At 47.2% G+C, this 23747-nt stretch overlaps 1 protein-coding gene across 1 annotated transcript in view; it reads left to right on the forward strand.

Moving 5' to 3' along the window:
* Window positions 1–16539, forward strand: part of TTC9 (tetratricopeptide repeat domain 9) — a 43676-nt gene extending 27137 nt beyond the window's left edge. The window contains exons 2-3 of the mRNA XM_054026986.1: window positions 7724–7906; window positions 15729–16539. Coding sequence (XP_053882961.1) covers window positions 7724–7906; window positions 15729–15808 — 263 coding nt within the window. The 3' untranslated portion in view covers window positions 15809–16539. The remainder of the gene's footprint in view (window positions 1–7723; window positions 7907–15728) is intronic.
* Window positions 16540–23747: the final 7208 nt, after the last annotated feature.

Genomic DNA, 23747 nt, shown 5'->3' on the forward strand with positions numbered 1-23747 from the left:
CTTCATATACACTGTACCTAAAGTGTTTTAGAATTTGAAGGTCCTGGAGTCAGGAGAGGATAGGCTCTAATGCTCTCTTGGGCAGAGCAGCAATCCATTGCTGTGCTGGCATCCATAGAGGGATGTCTGGGAGGTATGTCAATAATACAGAGGTAACTCTGTATCTGGTAGTAAAGGACAGGAGAGAAATTACAGCTGAACTGGAGGAGGGACTGGTTGCAGTCAGTCACAAAGGTACATTCCAGAAAAGTAACAGATTGTCAGGTGAAAGTGTTACTGCACTCCTGATCAGGACAAGGATGCAGAGTACACAATGCTCAAACCTGAGGATAGATGGTGAGAGGATTCCAGTTCCAATAGTAAATGCCATGACGAGGCCTGGATGAGGGAAGTCTTGAAGATAACTTTCTCCCAGTCTCTACAGAACCTTATAGATAATCATGAACACCTTCAGCTGTACCAGGAGGTGAACAAAAGCCAGGGCAGGCCATGGAGCCCAGGTGTTGTGTGCCCACATTAGCTTACTTGGTTTATTTGGCAGGATAATGCACTAGCTTTTAGCCTCTGAGTGATCATCAAGGGCAGCTCCAAATTGAACCCATTGACAGAAATCCAGTGTGGAGGCCATAATGGCATGGATGACTATGTCAATGACTTCATTCGAGGAGAAGGGTCATAGTCTTCAAGCCAGCTTTAGATTCTTTTCTCTCTACTGCTGTCACTTCCTCCAGATGTTTCTCTCTTCCTACCAACATCCCCTCTATCTGGTCTTGAGCGTGTTTAAGCTGGCCATCGTTCATTCAGGACCCCATTTTGGCCATATAGCTATTCCAGCTATGCAGCACCTTTTGTTGGAAAGGATCCCCAATAACTTTACACACAATATATGCTTGTAGAAGCTATTTGCCCAATAGATAGGTGTCCAGGACCTTGCTACCAAGGATCTGTTTTGCTGGCCCAGCTAAACTAGACATTCAGAGAACTTTGGCCTCTGCAGCAAGCCTCTTGTTCTACTCTAAGCACCAGCCCTATGGCCATACTATCTGCCTAAAACTCCTTCCTGATCTCCAGAGTCATGGTACATCTAATGAATTTGCTGATCCCTCTTCAGATATTATCTGCTATTGCCCTACAGAAATGACAAGAGACTGGAGCCCGATGGTTGGCTTTGGTAGAACTAATGGGAAAAAGAAGCATTTGAATGGCACTGACAGGAGGATAAAGCAACAGGGAAGGAGGATGTGACATGGAACTGGGGCTCTGGGGAGAGAGAGATTCAATATGGATGGAAAAAGCTTGACAGAGATAAACAATAACAAAGGGACTCTGGCATAGTTTCAAAAGGCAAAACACAGGCAGCTGGGCTAGATGAGTATTGACTTTAAAAGATAAAGCTAGGTCAGGGATTACTGGGATAATTGTAAGTGGAGTCAGAAAGAAGGAAACCTCCAGAGGATTTAACCTGACAGAACAACAATAGCAACCATGACCAAAAGAGAGAGAGACAGACAGACAGACTGGCTGCAAGGGAGAGAAATGTTTATGGAAGCAACATGACCTACTGGTTATTGCAGGGAACTAGGCTCTGCTCTTGGTTCTTCTATTGACTCACTGTCTGGCTATCACTTAGAACACAGAGCTCCTGAATCCCCTTTCCATGAGATTCAAAGGGGCTTGAATTAGAGGATCTTGTTTGGGGCCTCTTTCTACTGTCACCTTTTTATTTTGTTGGAACGAGGATTTATTGTTGCACATTTAGAGAGGGATTTTGCCACAAAGTCTGACTCATCTGCCTGCCATCATTTGACCATTCCTTTGGCTGTGTCCTAGTGGAAATTCTGTGAGGCTACTTTGCTTGGCCTCTGTTGGTTTCATGTGGAGGGCCAGTAACTATAGGAAGCTGTAGCCCAATATACTCATTGCTGTGCTCCAAATCTTACCAAGCCAACTGGAAGCCATGAGAACCAGTTGAAAACTTAGATTGTATTGCAAAGATAACCCTAATGGAATTACAATTTTAGTCGTTCTAAAGGAAAACTGCAACTTCATATAACTGAGATTCTAGTCACTTCAGCTAATGAAAAAGAAGCATAAATCACCACAAAAACATCTTACTGCCTAAAAAGATAACTTTTAAAAAGAATAATTAGCATTCAAACAGGCCACTGCCCCCTTGTAAGTCTGATGACACTTTGAGACACAGAAGATCCAGTACAGCATTTGAATGCATGGGAAAGGCAAGAAACTTCCATAGCTGTTGTAAGTTAAGGGTTTACACATTCAAATGATGAGCTCCGTTTCCTGTATCTCAAACTATATCCTGATGCAGGACTTCCTGCTAGGAATTAGCTGTAAAATGTCGTCTATCAGGGAGACATAAGCACCATTCATAATTGTGGTGATTGGAAGAGGGTGACGTTTCTGAAGAGATTTTGGAAACTTATTTTTACAAATAGGTGAACCTTACCAATAAGGATTGCTCTACTGTGCCAACCAGACTCTTACAGACAGCAGCACAATGACCCTTTGCATCACATGGCAGGAATATCCAGGACTCAGGGGCAGCAGAGAAACAGTCCATCCTAGAAGGTCAGGTAAGAGAGTCTGTCCAGGAAGGTTTAGCTGAGAGGAACAGTCAGAATTTGGGAGTGGAGAACTAGGCTGAAAGGAAAGGGATGGAGGCTTGGAAAAAGAGGCTACCTGGGACCCTCAGTGTTGGTATATTCACACCTCATTTAGCATTAATCAGCCGCTGCAGAGAGCGTGCCAGCATGTCTTACAATCTGGATTTTAATTTCATACACAGTCTCCTGCATGCAATAACAAGCAGGCATATTTACACAGCCTTGGTAGGCGTAGAGGAGGAGTAAATAAGAGCTGCTTCTTATTAGAAAGTTGTACTGTCACTTTAATTTTCCCTGCTCATCCTATTAAGGCAGTCCAGGAACTAGTCGTCAGCTAATCAGATCAGATTATTGCTAGACTTTATCAAGATGGCTATAATTAGCATCTTATTGGTGCGGAGCCAGAAAATCCCCTTTGTTTGCAGGCTTGGGATATGGAAGGGGAAGGGGAATATTTCATGAGAGAGTTGGTCTGAAAACTCTTCAGATCCTAATGATTTGCTCAGATCTGGAGTGTTAAAGCATGTGGCATTTCTCTAATCGTCACTCTTTGGGGGTATGTTGGGAACTCTGGCTAACAGCTTTGAAAAGTGCAGCCCACTTGTGTGTAGGGGAAGAGAAGGATCTGATACAGCCTCTGTTCTGCCCCCACATTATAAAGCTTTCTCAAGTTCCTTTTCATCCCTTGTGGCTCTTTTTTCCCCCTGCCAGTTTGGAATCTTGTCATAGAATGTAGCAGAGGCTCTAAAGACTCGTCTTCCTTCCTGGGCTCCTCATCCAATCTCAATGGCTCTCTCCCAGGCTCTGTGGCCTAGTTTCTTTGCCCTGCCAGTCCCAGTTCTCTACCTGCACCCCAGCTCCTCCTCAGATTTGTTTCCCCTCCCCTCTCACATCCTTCACTTCCATCCCTCTGTCTCCCCCAGCACCTCATCCAGTCTTGGTCCATCCCCCTAAATACCTACTGACTCCCACTCCCTCCACAACCTATTTCTCGTCCCAGCTCCTAGTCCTAGTCTCCTTGCTCACCCAGTCACAGGCTATTCGTCCACCGTAACTTCCAGTCTCAGTTTTCCTCTGCCCCCTACCAGCCTCTGTTCCAGTTTCTGCTCTCCATCTCCCTCACCCCAGTTCCTTGTCCCAATTTACTCCCCACCATGAGCCAGCTCTTGTCCCATCTCCATTTGACTCAGGCAACTTCCTAATCCATAAAGCCTGGGCCCAGGAAGGTGTCACTGAGAGCACAAGAGACAGTCTCCCTGCTCTCAGCTCTGGTGCCTGGACCCTGACCCAGACCCAGACCCAGCATGAGCAATAGTCCAGAGCAGCAATGGCAGGGAAAGTCCTGCTTAACCTCGGGCTGGAGCATGTCCAGCATGGACAGAATTTTCAAGGAATGTAGCAACTAAAATCTAAGAAGTGTCTACTCAGTGTGTCTGAAGCATGTATTTTTCCTAGGCTTGTTGCTTGAAATAGATGAACCATTTGGAAGGGGTGGAGTGGGGCTGAGCCAGGGATTGAGCACCCCTGGCACAATGAAAAGTCGGCACCTGTGTCTATACTAGGGGGTTTGCTCTGGTGCAGCTACACCAGTGGCAAAAATCCCAGCATAATCCAGACCTTAAACATCTTTACCAAAACCCAAATACCCTTATTTTAGATTTCATTAGAAACCCCTAACTCAGCCCAGATTTACCCAAAAATTCACTGCTGGGGAGATTTCTATTGAAAAACAGGTGAAACATGGCAGTTTCAGATGTGCTTTGCTTTGAATTTTTGGGGTTCCTCAAAATGAAACTCCAGGGCCTTAGCTACACTAGCCATTTTTCCTTTAAACTTCCTACCATTGCCAAGAGGGGCCTGCAATGGTGCAAGCTGTAGATTTGGGGCAGTTCTGCTAGCATTTTAACCGCTGTGGTGTTTTGTCTAATTCTGCCCAGCGTAGGACTAATGAACCAAAGTGGCCACGTTCCACACATCTCTACTTAGACAGTAACATTCAGTTGCAAAATTAGGTGAGCAGGGACCTCCCTCAGAGCTTTTGCTAGCAAGAATACCTTGCCCTCCTGTAGCACATTTCACTTGATGATCTCAAAGCACTTTATAGATCACAGGTGCCGACTTTTCATTGTGCCAGTGGTGCTCAGCCCCAGGTCCTGCCTCCACCCCTTCCCTCAATGCCACACCCCCACCCCGCCTCATCCCCTCCCCCGAGCGTACCGCATCCTCACTCCTCCCCCCTCCCCAGCCTCCTGCATGCCACGAAACAGCGCAGGGAGGGAGGGGGAGGTGCTGATTGGTGAGGCTGCCGGTGGGTGCTCAGCAGCCACCATTTTTTCCCCCGCGGGTGCTTCAGCCCCAGAGCACCCACAGAGTCAGCACCTATAGACAATAATGTAGAAGCTCAACCACCCTGTGAGCCATAGGTGCTGGAACTAGGGGTGCTGCCGCACCCCCAGCTTAAAGTGGTTGTCATAAACAAGGTTTACAGTTTGCTTCAATAGCGCTCAGCCCCCCCCCCCCACTATAAAAATAGTTCCAGCACCTCTGCTGTGAGGTGTGTAATTTTATAGATGCGTAAAACAGAAGCAAAGAGGTTATGTTTCCCAAGTTCACATAGTCACTAGCAGAGCTGAGAATAAAACTCAGCAAGACTAGGCTAACCATTAAACAACACTGCTACTGGAAAAGATTCCCTACATGCCAAGTTGGAAAGAACAGTGCTTCTTCAAGAATGGTACATTCTTCCAAGCATTTAAGATGTATTGTAAAGGTTGTTGTGTAGGGCAGCACCAGTTTGATATCAAGGGAGAGGAAGGAAGGTCTGTATAAACCACAGTCTCATTTGGTTGTCTCGAGAACAGCCTGTACCTGAAAAGGCCTCACTGGAGACCTATTCCATAGAGAGCCAGGGTGATGAAATGTTTGATACCGTAAACAAACACCGCCAGCCACAGATATACAAGTCTATTTAGGAATAACAACTTTTTAAAAACAATCCTTCTCTGACTGATTTAGGAAGAAAGTTTTAAAAAGATGTATTATTAACAGCTTCAAGATTTACATTATAAAGTAATCATATCCACAGTTCTCTCTAATCTCTTATACTATGGAGAAAGGAGATGGTTCTCAATGAAGCAAAGTGAGTATAAGAATACATGCTGCTAAATATTTGTAAGGGACCTCCCTTGAGAGAGAGAGTTTAAAAAGTGACAGTCAGAATGGCCCCTTCTCACTCACCATAGCTATTTCCTGCACTTTCCAGTCAAATCTGCTCACTTTGCTGAGACAAACAAGAGTCCAGTATGTTAGCCCCACAGAACCAACTCCACTATGTCTTGTGCATCAGCAAAAACAGCAGCAGCAGCTAAATTATGTTTGCAGAATCTTTATTGCTAATGACACAAGAAGGAGCCCAGCTAGGTTTTCAGAACATGGGTTGAGTTTGTGGAACTGCCAGTTTAAAAAAGTCATCAATAGAGCAAGTTTGACTATGGAATATTTGAGTAAATCTGTCATTTTTACAGACACTTCTATTACTATAACTGGAGAGATCAAGGAGTGAAAGAACCAGGGAAACTAAACTCCCCTTCCACTCACTCCAAGAGCTGGTCTCTCCAGAACAGGATAGAGCATGTTGAATGGGCAGCATGTGGGAATCTACTCCCAGTGCTGTACCTGTTCAGTGGATAAATAGAGGACTCCAGTCTCCAAGGCTGTCAAGCCAGCACTAAATTCACACAACCATTTTTATAAGAAGCTTTAAAAAAAATAAAAACAAGGCACATTCATTTCAAGCTCCATTAGAAACACAGCAAGAAAATCAATGTTGGACAAATAGGAAAAGACAAAACTGGATCAGGAAATACCTCTGCGCAATAATTTTACTACTCAAATAGTCGGTGAGTAGGTGCTTTGAAATACAGTATCTGTGAGGAACACATGATTAGGAGTTTCTGCTTAGAGCCATGAGGCCCTTTCATCCTCCAGTGCTGGCAGCACTGGAAATGGTTGGAGTGGAGAAAGGAAGAGCGTTGAAGCTTCTTCCACTAGAGGGAGTGAGCTCAACGCAGCTAGGGGGTGGAGGGGCAACTCTAGAGCCCCATCTCAGGTTGAACAGGAGGTGGGGCAGTCTCCTCCAGCTGAGCAGCCAGTCTTCACTGTCTGTGCCCGGTGTCTGCCAACAGGGCCCACAGCAGTGCAAGCCTCCAGTTTAGGGGAAGTGGTGTTGATGGCTAGAGTAAGAGACTGTTCCTGGTTCCTGTTCTCAGCTCTCTACTGATTCACCCCGATCTGGGCATGTCCTGTATCATCTCTGGGCCTCATTTTGCCCATAGGTTAAGATGGGTATTAAACATTCCAATGCCTGGTAGGAGTTTATATTTAATAAGATGAGGCTTAATTATCTAACAGGCCAGATCATACAATCTTTGTTTATGGATTCAGTAAGCAATCAGTGGGACTTTTGGCGTAAGGAAAGGCTGCAGATCAGCTCCACTGTTTGGGGTTTCAGATCTTCAGTTGAAAAGTGCCCCCACAGGGATCAGTTCAAAGATTTCCGTGCCATTAGCTTTACTGCCTGACTTCTAATCCACTGGATAAGAGGCAGTTAAAGGTCACTGTCAAACATCATATTTATAAAATAGAGTTCTTACTTGTATGTTTGATAACCTTGGATTATTAAAACTATAACAAAAATTTAATCTAGTTTATGTTTCTACTTTTATGAGGCGGGGTGATCAATTTTTGTACTTTATTTTGCTTGGACACTGTGTTCCTTTTTGTTTTAGTCACCTTCACTTCTTGTTTCTCAGCCACTAGCACAGAGCTATTGGACTTGGAGTTCCAACTCTGTAGGGAGAGGGGTTTAAATCCCTGCTCCCCTTGCAAAAACAACCTATCCTCACTGAAATTGCGAAAATAAAACCTTTATATTCAGTGTGAGAAGCTGGATTTGATATTTAAACTATTTGACTGCGTACCTTTTGGAGCCATACCCCTAGCTCAACCTTTATCTTCGTCCCACTGACTGTGGGGAGGTGAAGGAATAAGAGTCTAACAGTCCCTGTTCATTTCTCTCTCCCTGTTCTCATGTCCTGCAGCATGTCTGCTCCAGGCTGAGCTGGTGAATTATGAGCGAGTCAAGGAGTATTGCCTCAAAGTGCTTAAGAAGGAAGGAGAGAACTTCAAGGCACTCTATCGATCGGGCGTAGCATTCTACCACCTTGGTGACTTCAACAAGGCACTGCACTATTTGAAAGAAGCAAGGTCCCGACAGCCGACAGGTACTAGTAGCCACAAGATTTTCACACTCACAGCCTTTGCTCTTCCTTTCATTGAGCCAAATCCATCTCTGGTTTAGCTGCATCGATTTTACCAGGGATGAACATGGCCTACTGTGTCTAGTTATATTTCCTTTCAAGAATTTATTGGTAGCACAGCAGCTTTGCAATGACATTGCCTGAAGGTATTAGCTTTTGACCACTGCCGAGGCTGCAGCAGAGCCTGGAAGATGGTGGTATTGCGGGGATGCTACCATTGTAAAGGAGGCTTCCAACCTTTTCTTCTTCCCCGCCACCCTCTCACCCCCCCCCCCCAAAAGGAAGCATGTGGAGATGTCTGTCTCTCCACTGCCTCCCCTCCCCCAGTCCCAGGGATTCCTGCATCTCTGAAAATGACCATCAGGAGGACACACCTGCATCTTCTCCACAGGAAAATTAGGAGGCCATTTGCCATTGCTAACATCCACACTTTCCATCATCTTAGTGGAGGCAGGTCTCTGTGCCCCACTAGACAGGCACCCTCATCTCCCCCAATCACCAGTCCACGCTCTAACTTTTACCATGGAATCAGTTAGGTCTCTGTTCAGGAACCCACCACCTATTTGCCCAGTAACAACAAAAATGTTTTTATTTTCTGCCAGCACAATAGTTGCATAATTAAACTGGCCTGTAAGATTTCTTGACCCTTGTAGTAATGTACTCCAAACAAAAGTAACAGGCTCTTGAGCACATGCCCAGGACTGTTGGCTTTAGTAACACAGGGCAGCTTTGTCTTTCTGGCTCTATTATTCATGACTTACTGGTGCCAGCTTTGACTGCCCTTTGACATAGATATTTGAAGAGTTTGTCATGTCTCTACATAGGCATGGAGATTAAACCCACAAAGTGTATTTTTTTAAACAATTCTGCGAAAATAAGGGAAAAGTTATAAGGATCAAAGGCAGGGCCGGCTTTAGGCCGATTCCACCGATTCCCATAAGAGGGCCCCATGCCCAAGCCCCGGTACGGTGTACCGGCAAGAGCCGGTGCGCCGTACCGGGGTGGCCCGGCTTCCCCAGGGGGCAATTTAAAGGGTCTGGGGCTCCCAGCAGTGGCTGGAGCCCCAGGCCCTTTAAATTGCCACCAGAGCCCCACTGCTGGAGCCCTGGGGTAGGGCTGCGGGGCTCTGGGGGCTATTTAAAAAGTCCGGGGCTCCCATTGCTTCTACCGCCCCGGCCCTTTAAATAGCTGCTGAAGCCCCACCGCTTCCCCAGGGCTCCTGCGGCTATTTAAAGGACCGGGGCGTAGAAGCAGGGGAGCCCCGGGCCCTTTAAATAGCTCCCAGAGCCCTGTGCTGCTGCTGCTACCCTGGTGGGGGAGGGAGAAAGAGGAGGGGGCACTTACCGTATAGGGTGGGCTGTACCCCCTGCCCCCATACTCCCTGCCCACAGCCAACTCCTGCTGCACCCCTGCCTGCAGCCAGCCCCTGCCACACCCCATCCTGCCCGCACCAGCCCTGCCCCCCCTGCCCTGCCCACAGCCAGCCCCTGCCCACAGCCAGCCCCTGCCCTGTCTCCAGCCAACCCCTGCCACACCCCCCTGCGGCCCTGCCTGAAGCCAGCCAGCCCAGCCCACCCCACATACCCTGGGCTCCAGCCAGCCCTGCACTCCTTGCCCTGCCTGCAGCCAGCCCCTACCTCCAGTCAGCCCCATGTCCAGTGGTGCCCTGCAGTTCCCAGGGCAGTAACCCTGCACACCTGCTTCAATGAGTGGGGCAGGGAGCAGCTGGGACCCACACATGTGCACACCCTAGGGTGACCAGACAGCAAGTGTGAAAAATTGGGACGGGGGCGGGAGGTAATAGGATCCTATATAAGAAAAAGACCCAAAAATCGGGACTGTCCCTATAAAATCGGGACATCTGGTCACGCTAGCACACCCCCAGGGAGTGGCAGGGACCCACACATGTGAAACGGAGCTCATTTCTAGTTCAGGCCCTCTTTTTAAAAAAGAACTTTAGGTAGGGTTAACATACATCCGTATTTTCCCGGATATGTCAGGCTTTTTGGTTCTTAAATCTCCGTCCGGGAAAATGTGGACGTATGGTAACCCTATTGGTACAAAAAATACATACGGTGGCACATCCCTTAAATCAGAACTTTTTATAAGGAAAAAGTTCTTTGCTAAGAAACGAAAGGCTTTTATTTATTTATTTATTTATTTAGTCATCCCTGCCGGGGCCCCGCCGAAAATGTTCGAATTGGGCCCCGCACTTCCTAAAGCCGGCCCTGATTGAAGGAAAACATAATAGAAATGGAAATAGATGCCATACACAAACATATGCCAAGAGTGATTTCTCCAGCTTGAGTGTGGAAAGGGAGTTGGTCTGGGCCCTGAGGCCTGGTGGTATGCTGCAGCTAGTGCTCCCTGAGCAGAAGGGGGAGCAGGGAGGCTGGCTAACACAGCTGCCAGTGCTTGATGCCTCAGAGGAGTTGTGTCCAGCTGGAGTGAGGACATGGGCACTGCAGGAAACGGCAAGCATGAGTGTACACTTGTAAAAATGAATTGGTGTAGTGAGTGCTGGAATCTTTCATGAGGCATTCTGCTTCCATCTGCCATGTATGGACAGAATGCCTCAAGCCTTTGGCCAGTACAGCTGTGCATGTTTCCCTTGCTCAGTTAATGTGCTTAAAGGCAGAGTTTAGCCCATCTAGTGTACAGTTTTCACCTCCTGCTTTCAGTTCCAGCCAGAGCCAGGAAACGCAGGGACTCGTCCCAAAAAAAAAAAAAAAAAAAAAAAAAAGTGGGGGTGGGGGCGCTGGGGGTCAAATAAAAAGCTATCCTGTTCTTTTTTAGGTTCAGAGTAGTTTCAAATTTCAGTCAGTTTCCAGTCCTTATATTATCTGAATTGTTTTCTCCCTAGTTTTACTGCATGCTTTTCTGCTGTTTATTCCCCGCAACATTACATGGTCTGGTTGCTCTCATCTCTTTATAAGATAAATACCTAAGTATTCAACAGCAATGGCCTCAAGCACCACAGCAGGCCACAATGATACTTAGGGGATGGCCCAAACTGCCCTTAATTCAGGGGAAGGATATCTCTGGACCTGCACTCTACAGCCCGGATCCCTCTCTAGTATTATTTACAATTACTATGACATTTCAGGCCCTTATTCTGTTTTATTTATGGCTATTTATTGGAAGTTGGGGGATACAGTAGGGGAAAGGTAAGTAATCCAGAGCGTACATAGAGAGGAAGGAGGATGGGGTTGTTAAACCACAGTAATGGAGTCTGATGACTTCAGTGCTAATCCTGGCTTTGCCACAGTCTCACTATATGATCTTGGATAAGTCACTTAATGTCTCTTGTCCGAATTTCCCCCTCTGTGGAATGGAGATAGCACTCTTCCCTACCTCTGAAGGGTCAGTTCATTAGTAGTGGTAAAGCACTTTGAGTATTGGTATGAGCTTGTTCTGTGCAATGTATCTCTCTAATAAGGGGTGATTTAGAGATCAATCACTGGAAAACTACTCTGCCTGACAGAGGGAATTTTTAAAAGGCAAGCAGGAATTCACTCACAGAGGGTGTCCCTGTTCTAAAGGCTTGTCAGTACAGCAAATCCCTTAAGGCTATTTATTCCCCATCAAAGGTTAGCAGAGCTGGGATTGGCCTTTTCTCTACCCTCCCACCTCAATCACAAACAGAGCTGAAAAGAATAAAATAGAATTGTGTAACCCCTCATTAGAGGAGACGATTTGGAAAGGGAAAGGGGAGGCTACTTTAATTATGTAAAACTTATCTGCAGCTTTTCATAAACTCTGTGATCAGAAGCTGATAAAAGCACATAGCAGAGTTCAAAGTGGTTTGAACTTTGAAGCAGCCAAATATTTGGTTTTACTTACAAGCCTCTTTGTTTTCAGAGGAACCTTGGCCTTACCATATATGTTGTTCCACCTCTTCCTATCCATCGCTCTCTCTAGTCATGGCATATAGAAATTGGGAGCAAAGAAGGAACTTGAGTTGACCTTCTGGTAACATAAAATGCCACCCGTTAGGCTACATGGGCCCAGCCCCTTCTATTTGTTTCATAGCAGGGAAATACAAAGACCGGGAATAAAGCCCAGTTTTCCAACAAAGTAGAGTAGCATTCTAGCCACAGAGTCTGCCTTCTGTGTACTTCTATCTTTGTGATTGAGAAGGACTGGGAATCAAAACAGGTCACAGTCATGATACCACAGAGTATTAACCACTAGGCTCTGTCTAGTCACTAAATCAAAACCACAAGGAAAGCAATAGACTTTCCCTTAGAGGGTAGCTTTATATACTAGCATGAGCACAGTCCTGACAATCAAGAAGTCTGGGTTTTACACCCAGCTCTCCTAATGACTTGTTGTAAGACTTTGGCCAAGGCACTTGAGTTCTCTCTGCCTAAGGCTTTGCCACCTGTAAAGTCATCATTTGCTCCTTCGCAGAGGCTTAATTGATTCGTGTTTATACAATGCATTGAAATGTTCCAAAACAAGGAGGTAAAATGTGCAGAGAATTATTAGTTAGTACAAGGGTGGCCAACCTGAGAAGGAGCCAGAATTTACCAATGTACATTGCCGAAGAGCCAGAGTAATACATCAGCAGCCTCCCATCAGCTCCTCCCCTCCCTCCCCGCTCCCAGCACCTCCTGCCCAGCCGATCAATGTCTCCCCCTCCCTCCTGATCAGCTGTTTTCTGGCATGCAGGAGGCTGGGGGCTGGAGGAGCGAGGGCATAGCAGGCTCAGGGGAGGGGGCAGGGAGGGGTGGAGTGGGAGCAGAGCCAGGGGTTGAGCAGTGAGCACCGCCCAGCACATTGGAAAGTTGGTACCTGTAGCTCCAGCCCCAGAGTCAGTGCCTATACAAGGAACTGCATATTTACTTCTGAAGAGCCTCATGTGGCTCCCGAGCCACAGATTGGCCACCCCTGAGTTAGTAACAAAGGAAAGGCAGAGAGAAAAAGGGTTCTGTTTGCTTTGTAACCAACTGCTGTATATATTTTTCTCTGACAAAAGTGTGAGCTTGAGAGAAGATGTCATGACTTGCCTGGGAGATTTCTAGGTAACCTGCAGTAAGAATGTCTCCTGCCACATACCTTGCTACATCCTGTTCTGCTCCTGAGGCTTAGGAGAAAGCATGTGAGAAATTTTCCATGTGGATGAATTTGTGCCATGAGTCACTGGCTCCCTTACCCATCAGGCTGGAGGGAGATGTGGCCTCTGATTGCCCAATCATGCACTGAACTCTGCCTCTTCCCCTCAGTCAGGCATCCAGCTGGTCCTACGAGCCCGGGCAGATTTCCTAGCATGCTTACTCAATTATCACTTATCACCTTCACTGGGCAGACATTCAAAGTGCAAGATGTGTGCAATAGGGAAGCTCATATAGGCTGTAACCCATCAGCTCCTGGAGCAGCAGGGGACATGGATATTTGAATGAGGGTGCAGGGGATAGAGAGGGTGTTTGAGCTAGTATTATCCTCCCCCCCTCTATTTGGGGTCACATACCTTGCACATTCACTGCTTTTGTGTTTTAGAAAGGTGGGTCAAATCTGCAAAATTCAGATCCAGGCCTTCATCTGAATTTCCCAGTCTGGGGCTTTTAGACTCCAGGGTTTTAGTTCAGGACCAGCTCTAAATTTCTTAAAGGACACTTAGCGAGTGTGAAATATTCTGAATTAGCCCAGGACATGGAAGTGCTTTATCCACAGAACAGATATAACGCAGACAGCTTCCTCATGCTGCCCTCTGAATGTACCTTAGACCTGACCTGGAAGGGCCACTGCATAAGGGGAGGAAATAGTTTAGTCTCCATGACCACTGAATCCTTGGCCTCCAAACCAGATCAGACAAAGCTGACAGACTTGCAGCTGAAGATGACTCTTGGAAGGGGGAACCCATCCCACCTGGGAGAGCTTGAGAACCTCCCAGTGGTGCTCAGGTGCTGCCTCATACTCACCAGGAACTCCTTGGGGTATCTGGAGGTGTCTTGTTTATCTCAACAGGCCTGGCTTCCCCTCTTCGTTTTTACAGGAAACCTGCCACCATAATGTTCTCAGAGCACACAACAAACTCACCCACCAGTGTCGGACACGTTACCTGTTCCTCTTTTCTCCCTTTGCAGGTTCCATCCCCAGCTGATGTGGTAAAGCAGTCTGGGCAGGTCATGAGGGGAGAGGAGGTTGCACACAGAATCTTGGGCCTGGCGCACAGAGTTGCCTAATTAACTGATTTCACAGGGCCTCAAATTTATTTAAACTGGCCTTGGTTGGCCTTACAAGGGAGACTGGCAGCAAGGAGCCATTTCTGAATGACAGTATCAATGAAAATTGTCTCTTTTTGCATTCTTATTTCTTAGCCGACTTTGTCCTTGGTTGCTGTATAGGTGAAAACATCCTCCCTCTCCTTCCACTAAGCCAGAGGTTCCCCAACGCAGAGGAACATTGGGGGTCATGGCTGGGGCCCAGGCCGGCCCCCATGGGGGGCAAGGAGGAAGCGCCACCTAGCTCTGCTCCTAGCCCCAGCGCCTGCTGCTGGCCCTGGCTGCCGGTCCTGCACATGGGGCCCTGGCTGCTGGCCCTGCACCCAGAGCTCCACACCAGTTGCTCTGGCTACCAGCCCCACACCTGCCTGTCTTGGTTCCTGGCCACGGCTTCGCTCCCGGCCCTGCCCCTGCCCCTGCCCCTAGCTGTGGCCCCAGCCTCGGGCCACTTACCCCTGTCCGCATCCCCTGCTCCCAGCTCTGGGGGGTGGAGGTGTGGACAGGGATAAGAGGTGACACAAGGTAAAAAGTTTGGGGACCACTGGACTAGGCAAAGGCCAGCTGGCTACATGGCTGTAGGGCCTCACTGAGGCAAGTACTTCAAGAGGATTCAAGGAAAGATTAGATACATATGAACTGGAATATTATGTGTATTGAAACCAGCTAGCGATAAGTAATCACACAGGATAGCAGTCCTTATGCTTCGGAGCAAGCAGATCCCCCCACAGCTGGGGTCAGAGATTAGAAACCGCACACATTATACATGCTGTAGCAGTACACAATTATCTAGGAAATAGGCTTTCAGTTTCTCACCTATACAGCCCGTAGACTCTCACAGTACTCTGCACAGGGAGATCAGGACACATTCCTTGCCCCCAAGAACTTACTGTCCAAAATAGACACGGCAGCAGAAAGAACAATAGTGCAAGTGTGGGGATTATTGTGGCGGAGAAGGTAGGAAGGATTCCCAGAGTGGGTTTGAAGGAGAAGAGAGAGGTAACTTGGTAGGCCAAAAGAGGGATAATTTCTAGGCATAGTGGCAGCCTGACAGAAAGTGAGCAACCAGGAGCTGGAGATAAACTGAACATGGGCGTTGAGAGAAGAGAAGAGATGTAGGTGGGGCAAGAATATATAGAGCTGTGTAAATGAAGATGAGGAGCCTGAATATGATGCATTGAGAGACAGGAAGCCAGTAGAAAGAACTTGATCAGAAAACAAGGGGAGATGATGACTTAACAAATTGAATAGAGTGGATTGGGGAGAAGGCAGAAGGGAGAGGAGAAGGTTACAATAGTCAGGGCAAGAGCTCACCAAGGTCTGGACAAAGATTTTAGAGCAGGGATAGTGAGCAAAGAGCAGATTTCTGTTCCATAGAGGTGACAGGGTACTGGACCAGAGGGCCTTTCTTGGGGGGGCAGTTCCTACAGCCCGGTAACTTCAGATGAAGTATTTATAAAAAGGAGACATGATGAACAGTAACAGGAGCGTGTGTAGCTGTTCGTAAGTTTCTCACTGGAAGTTGTAATCACGGTGAGTGCATGTGTCCTCTTTCCCTGCAGATACCAATGTCATACGGTATATCCAGCTGACGGAAATGAAGCTTAGTAGATGTTCCCAGAGGGAGAAAGAAGCCTTGTAAAAAGGAACCTGCTCCAGTGACAAGGGGGACATTTCCTTCCCAGTTGCTCAATGGGTGGATTTGTCCATTTGCTTCACTCTGTCCCCATCTCTCCATCCTCCCTCGAACGCTCTTAATTTAATCCCAATTTTAGAAGAGACTCGGACTCTGGGTTTGGCTGCTTGGCAGCACAGTGGTCATAACCCAGTCCCCTCAGTGGGAGAGCACAGTGACTGCAGCCTGCCTGATTCCGGGACAGTGGCAGAAGGTTGGAGGACGTGATGAGAGGCACATCTTTAACTGTGGGCTGAGTGCTCGCTGCAATTCTGCACTGAAGAAAGCATCTCTGAGGCTATGATTTACCAACCAACAAACTGGAGACAAGCATTTCCTACTGGTAGCTATCACTGGAATTCTACAGAGCCAGAAAACTAAGAGAGCTGTTGGCCACTTCAGGAGGGGAAGCAGATTCCCCTTTCACCAGTTCCCTTGTGCCTTCCTCTCTGGCTCTGTATTTTAAGGCCCTGTAGGAGTTCACATATTCCAGAACCACTGCCAATTAAACCCAGTCTAAACATCTTTTTAATAAAAGCCCAGAGCCCCCTGTGATACTCCTAAACAGCAGTCCCAATGCTGGGTGGGAGTGGATTCTGGGAGTGCTGTGGAACTCTGAAGGGTCTGAGGTGCACTGCACAGTATGGGGATTAAACTGGAATAATTATCTGCCAATAAAAATTGTGAATGATCAACAATTCCACACATTACTTTTAGAAGGGATTCCGGAGTTCCTAATCTCCAGAGAGGCAGCATGGTCTAGAGAAATAAGCATGAGGCTGGGAGCCAGGAACCACCAGAGTCTTATCTTAGCTCTGCTACTGCGTTGCTGTGTGGCCTTGGGCAAGTCACTTTTCCTCTCTGTGCCTCGGTTTCCCCATCTGTACACTGGGGACAATAGCACTTCCCTACCTCGCAGTGGTGTTGTGAGGATTAGTTAATGTTGTAAGTAACATTACAGTAATGTACAGTGCTAAGTATTATTAGTACACTGGATTGAGGTTGCAATCTGTCTGGCTGGTGTTGGTGCTTCCTGTGTTCTTTCTTTTTAGGAAAATTAATGCTGGTGAAAGGTGCAGGATTGACCACCCTGGAGTCTGAAGACCTGTTTCTTCACAGAACAGGTACCATCAGTCCAAACTTCCCCAAATTCCCCCTCAGATCATGTCTGGGGGGTCAGCAGGAAGTTCAGTCTCCATGGCCCATCAGCTCTTGGTCTTTTTGCTGAAACTGCCAACGAGGTGGTCCTTTAGTGATGCAAACACACATCCACTAGGGAACAACCCTTCTCCCCTCCCTACAAGTGATTCCAGATGGTGCACTGAGCACCCCTCATACAGTCATGGCTTTCACTCAGCCAGCTGCATATGAACTGGCTGTTGTCCTTCAGCTGTCAGTATGGAAGTGAGCAGCGTACAGCACAACTGATGTGTTTGATGAGGAAAGTGGGCTTCAGTATCCGAAACCCAGTCAAGGGATACATTGCATTTTCTGGGCAAAGGGCTCCGAGGGTCAGATAAATATCTAGACCAGCTGAAATGTATCCCTCAGAAAAATGCCCAACGGAACAGCATGATGGTGCCACCTTAAAGTCAGCAACCAGGATGACCGCCCTACTTGCCCTCCCCTAGGACCGACCCTGCCTCCACTCACCACGGCCGGGATGTAAGGCAGTAAAGAGGCTGGAGCCACTGCCACCAACATCATAAGTCCAGGGTGAGGGTAGACTAAGCAGAGAAGTTCTTTAGATGACCCTGCACTGAACCTCAGCGAATATAAGGAAATATAAAGAGAGAGCTAGAAGGCTGTCTGGCTAATGTGCTGGAAGGGCGTACAGTGCTTTAGAAGACAAGGTCCCTGCCCCAGGAGCTTATACTAAATCCTCCACAGGTCTGGGGCTTCTGGGGGGCAAAGGGGACAACAGCACCCCCAAACAATCTTCAGGAGGCCCCAAATTATTGTCAGAAAGATCAAAATATGTACCATATCTACAGTCCTCATCCTTTATATAAACTATGTTAGCAAAATACTGACCCAGTAGCCACATTTTACTTTTTTTAAATTCTTAAAATCCAGGCTTTCCCAAGGGTCTAACTAACTCCTGGAAGGTTGTCTGTTTTTTAAATAGGGTTGCCAAAATACCCACTTGTCACCCCAATAATGGGACCCGACCACCAGCTCTGACCCTCAGTGAATCCTATATGATACACCAGTTCACTATGCAAATGCAATATGGCTGGGACAGAGATGGCAATCAGTTATTTATCCACTTATTTCACACACTGCCCCGGCTCGACTACAGCTCACTCCCCAGAGCTTCAGAGGGCACAGCAATCAGGAACAATCCTGCAGTGTGTGCAAGAGTGGATGAATGTCCCCTCACTGTCACCTGATAGGGGCTGCAGGAAAGCACAGAAAGGGTGTCTGTGTGGAGTGGGGCGGTGGACTTGCCAGTTTTAATGAATAAGACACCTACTTTTGGTCCCTTGTGACGCACTCAAGCCCTGAACTTGAACTACTGGGGTGGGGTGCGTGCATTCACTCCTCCACACACTCACAGCCCCAACTCTTTTGCGGTGGGCCTATTTGCAGGCAGTATATGAATACTGTAACTCAGTCACGTTAGCTGGTGAGAGGCAAGGGCCAGGCAGAGGGAGGGGAAGCCAGACCGTGGGCCAAGCTATTTGGGGGAAGGAGTAGGACCAGAGAATGAGGTCCAAGCTGGTGATGGGGAACAAATGAAGAAGCAAGTCTGTGGACTTGGACAGAACAAGAGCTAAGCCGGAAGGAGACCAGACCAAGGGTCTAGCCAGATTATTTACAGCTAAATAAGACCCAGTTTAATTGGCAGGATACACAGCAGGGGAAAAGAACAATGAGATTAGAGGGGACTTTCCAGCTGTGGGGGCAGGAGAGACTTCCTCCCTTTGTCACAGAAACATTTTTAAATATGTGATAGAAAATATGAACACAAACAGGCTGCAGAATTTTTCTGAACACAGGAGGACCATTACAATGAAGGAGGGGGGGCCAGGAATGGAACAATCCTTCACTTAAATTAAAAATAAGAGGTTGCTGCTTTTCAGAAGAGACATAAGGTTGAGGTCCTGGCCACTCATGCTCATAGAAGATCTTGATGACTCTTTTCATTGTCTGAGGGCATTAACACCTGAGTCTTGACCAAATTCCAAGCAGAGCACTTATAAGCTAACACCACAGAATTTCCCCATCTGTTCCAGTTGTAAATAATGTGCTTCACATCTGCTCCTAAACTGTAGCATAGTGTCACTGTACACTATTAGACAGCTGAGACATTCCACCCCAGAGGTGGGTGCATTTTGGTGGTGGGTAAAGTGACATACCAAAAGGCTATGTATTGTTCCACATTTAAGATTTCAGTTCAGTCTGTTGGTTGTTCCCTTTTCTTTGGGCTCAACGCAATCTTTCATGGGAGTTGCTGACCACATGGCCCTTCTGCCTCTTCCCTCACTTGTCCCTACGCACACACACACACACAGAGAGAAATGTGCACATGCTTACTGAATTCCTGTGTGTAACTTCATACCTAGTGCTGTGATTTGAAGGATTGAGTAGGGCTATTTCCATTAACAGGAGGTGTTGTGGGAGGGCAGAGAGTGGTCCCATGTGGGATGCCTGGGGGGGGTGCTTCCTGTCATCAAGAGCCCGTTCATTGCTCCACAGTTAATTAGCAAAGCTATTAATATCACTACAGGTTTAATATTACGCTATGAGGCTCATGTTTGTATCACTGCAACTAACGTTAGATCCTAGAGAAATGCCTGTTTGGAGTTGCGTAGAGTTCCTAGGTTTCTAAATGCTATGGGTTATGTTAGTTCTGGCACATTAGGTTCTGCAGGCTTGTCCTTACTTGGGTGATGGTGGTGAAAAGAGAGGGCATCTTCCTGTCTGCATGAATCCCTGCAAATCTACAACTTAAGCCAGGTGAATTCATAGCAGCTTGATGAGAATATAGTACCCAGTCATCAAGCACGGTGGGGCCACTCAGGACCCTGCAGAGGAAGTGGGGAAAGACCTCAGAACCAAAACACTTCCAGAACTAGAGGCTCTTGCCACTTGAGCTAAAAGAGACTATTCTTCAGTTGTTGCAGTAATGGGCCCACCCAGCTGAGTATTTCAGATTCAATCCAGCTGAAGGCAGTGGTACATACAAACATCAGTTCATTACAGTGATGGTTGTGGGGAGAGGATTCCTTTGGTGTGGAAACAAGATACAACTGTGTACCAACAAGGAAATTAACTGGCTGGCCTAGTTTGTCTCATCCTCTTGGTTGCCTGCATTCCCTGGCTTAGGGGGAATTGTTGCCCTGCGTTGCACGGATGTGCTGGGAGGCAAAAGGATATGGCAGCCCCCCCTCCCTCACAGTGCCTTGCACAACTGTATGGGAGCAGAGACTGATACATTGAACACTCCCAAGCACTGACTGCTAGACTGGGGACCCAGCTAATAGGCTTGCTGGTCTTCTACAAACCGGAGCAAGGAGGCAGGGCCTCCAGATTCCCTACGTCCATACTACAATGAGTAGCAGGCACTGGGGCTGGTTGTTTGATGGAGCAGTGCTCACTGCAGCGTGCCTTGCCTCAGGACCTCTCTGCCATCCTAGCTGGATGTCTACTAGAGCTAAAGCCAGGCTACTACAGCTCTGCTACCCTTGTCCCCTGAGCACGCCTTTGGTGAGTTGGGGCAGGATCTAGCAAAGGGCTCTAAAGAAGAGAGCTCCAGTCCACGCTCAGAGGCCAGCGCAAAGCTGCATGTTTTTCATGCAGCAAAGTGGCTCTGCTGAATGCAGGTTAGAAGGGAACAAAGAAAGTAGCAGGCAGCTGCCTGCTCTACTTGCTGTAGCCTATTCAGTGTTCTGATCACTGTGCTGGGGAGTGAGGATGCATTACAGGAAGGGAAGACTTCATAGGAACGATCCCCAGCCTTCCTTGTTCCCTGGTCGTCAGCCAAGCTTTACAGATGGTGGCAACTCTGCAATAACTAACTTTCACAGCCTGCTGCTTCCCCACTGCCCCTACTGATTCTCACTAGTTTCCTGAGTCTGCCTGGGAAGGGCTGAATCTCTGCCAGCTACCCAGCCCTTCTGACAGCAACCACTATAGGTGGGGAAATGAAGCATACCATTGGAGCTGCACAGGGTATTTTGGGAGGCAGAATGGGATACTTGAATTGGAACTTGTCCAGGACATTGGGCTTAGCAACCATCCTCATGTGAAAAGTACCAATGGATCTTCAATGACCACAAGCGGCCAGGACCTTGATTTTATATTTCATCTGAAACACCATGCCCCCGGCGGCTCAGTGCCCCCCTAGCACCCTGCTCATGCACTGGTGCAGGACGGACAAAGAGGGAATCACCAGTGTCACTCCCTGTATTCTCCTTGGGAGCTGAGTGTAACCCAAATATATGTTGCCTTGTGTCTTGTCAGCTCCACAGTTCACAATCATGCCTCATGACAAGTTGGCCGTTACTCATGTTAGACCCAAATTTACCTCAGGCCATGCAGATTGGTATTTATTACTATGAAATCTCAACATCAGAAATGCAAAATCTGGACATGGAGATTATAGAAAACTTCCTACAAATCTGAAGGATTCTGTCAAGATAAAACTCCTATAGTTAATAAACCTGATCTAGGTTATGAAAGCATAAACTGGAATTAAAATGGAAACCACTTTAACTGGCTGCTCTATTTTCATCATTTATGACAGCGTTCCCCAGCTTGTGTGTGTGCCAAACAATTCCATGAGGATGCAGGGGTGAGGAGATGGGGAGGGGGGTAGAGAAATTGACCCATCCTCCACAGCTGTAGGTAAAGCAGCAGATGACTCTCTGACTGCCTCTTGTCTTCTCTCCCTGCTCCTGCAGGGGCCCCCAATATATATATATATATATATGGAGATATACCTATCTCATAGAGCTGGAAGGGACCTTGAAAGGTTATCGAGTCCAGCCCCCTGCCTTCACTAGCAGGACCAAGTACTGATTTTGCCCCAGATCCCTAAGTGGCCCCCCTCAAGGACTGAACTCATAACCCTGGGTTTAGCAGGCCAGTGCTCAAACCACTGAGCTATCCCTCCCCCCTAAATGCAGCTGACACACAGGCAGCATCCTGCTGACCCAGACATCTTTCTGCTCCTGCAGCAGAGAGCCCCCATTCTCCCCCTCAGCTGTGAAACCATCTGCCAATTCCTCCTCAGGGGAGGCTCAGACAAAAGAAAAGGGTTGGTAATTGATTTATGCTATTTGTTTATTTTCTGCATTTCACTCAGCTTGGACAGTGAAACTAGCCTGGTCAGTTCACTTTGCATTTATGGCTAATTTCAGTTTTCATGCATTAGTCAGTGCTCTAGTGTTTGAGTTTTTGAAATAGCAGGACTAGATTTACATCCAGTAACCCAACAGTTTGCACTGAAATTAGCTGAGAGAAACTATATGAACCCATTTCTATTCAGACTGCGTTTTGTTTAAAAAAAAATAAAACAAAACCACACCACACATCTTTGGAGGTGGGGCCTAAACTACTCGATCATGTCCCTTTATAGATAAGAGCTCACCCCCTCTTCCAAATGACTTGAACTGTCTGATATTAAACATGCCCATTTGTTTGCCTGTCCCACCTTAAAAAGGCCAATATTACACTTTTGAATCTTGGGGATTTGTGAGCCATGATAAAATCTCAGTAGCTTGATCATAAGCAGCTTCACTTTCACTGCCTGTCTCACTCACACACACATTCTTGACATGAACAGACCTCAGAAGAGTAGAACAAGCCTCCTCTCTCTCTACCTGGCATGACAACACTTTAGACACGAAAGGCAGCAAGAAGAAAAATCCCACACTCTAACTGGAAGGATATTGAATGTGTTAAAAACCTTAACCCCACCATGCTTTTGCTATTAGTATTTACTGTTGATAGAGAAGAAAGAGCACCTGCCAACATTGAATAATTTCATCTACTTCAGCTGAAGTGATAGGAATTCCTATCTGCCTATCTAGGAATCTTCAGTTTGTGTGTGTTTGCACATACAGCAGGCTGGAACCTTAGCCTCACTGGCTTGCCAGAGGTAAATGGAAATTCAGTTTTGCTGAGAAAAGGAGGGGAGCTGCCTCTGAAGGGCAGGAGAGCCAGTGTAGCGTCAGACTCTGCAAGGTGAGGAGCATCCACAATTCCCATTGATTTGAATGAAATTAAGGGCACTTCATGCTGGATTTGCACTGCTTCAACAGGGTTTCTATGTAGAACAAGAGTTACAGGTCCCACTGAAGAAGAGGAAGAGTAGAACTATAATGTGGGTTTGAACGGCTGCTGAAGCTACATCAGGTCACTTGCACTGCTTCACGCAGAGGGGGCTGAAGGGGAACAGTGCACAGGACAGGACTGGGCTGGTCAGTAAGAACGAGTGAAGGTGATACACTAAAAATTAGGGCTGGGCAGATCTCTAGTTACTGATGTACTGGGTCTCCCAAGGCTTTAATTTTTGTATGGCAAATCAAGCTGCATTGGGCACAAGTGTGGTGCTATTTAAATTGGGCTGTTTGGGGTTTTTTGTTTTAGTGTTAAAATATGTTTTCAAATTGTATGTTGAAGTTTCCATCTTCTCATCAATGAAACAAGGAGAAAACCAAAGGGGAACATGAGTATCTAAGAACCTGAAAACCAGCATCTCTGCCTGGCTCAGGTGAAGGAGAGACAATGAGCATGGGGCTTGCTGAACATATGTGAGAGACTTAGAGGAGGAGGTGCCTCCACAGGCTGGAGAAGAGTCTTACGGAGCCAATCCTTGGAGTGGGGGCAGGGAGAGAAAGAGTGATATTTGCTGCCCTAAAAGCTGGGGAGAGGCTGATGGGAGTGTCATGAGAGC

The sequence above is a fragment of the Malaclemys terrapin genome, chromosome 4 (genome assembly GCF_027887155.1).
Source record: "Malaclemys terrapin pileata isolate rMalTer1 chromosome 4, rMalTer1.hap1, whole genome shotgun sequence".
NCBI lineage: Eukaryota > Metazoa > Chordata > Testudines > Emydidae > Malaclemys > Malaclemys terrapin.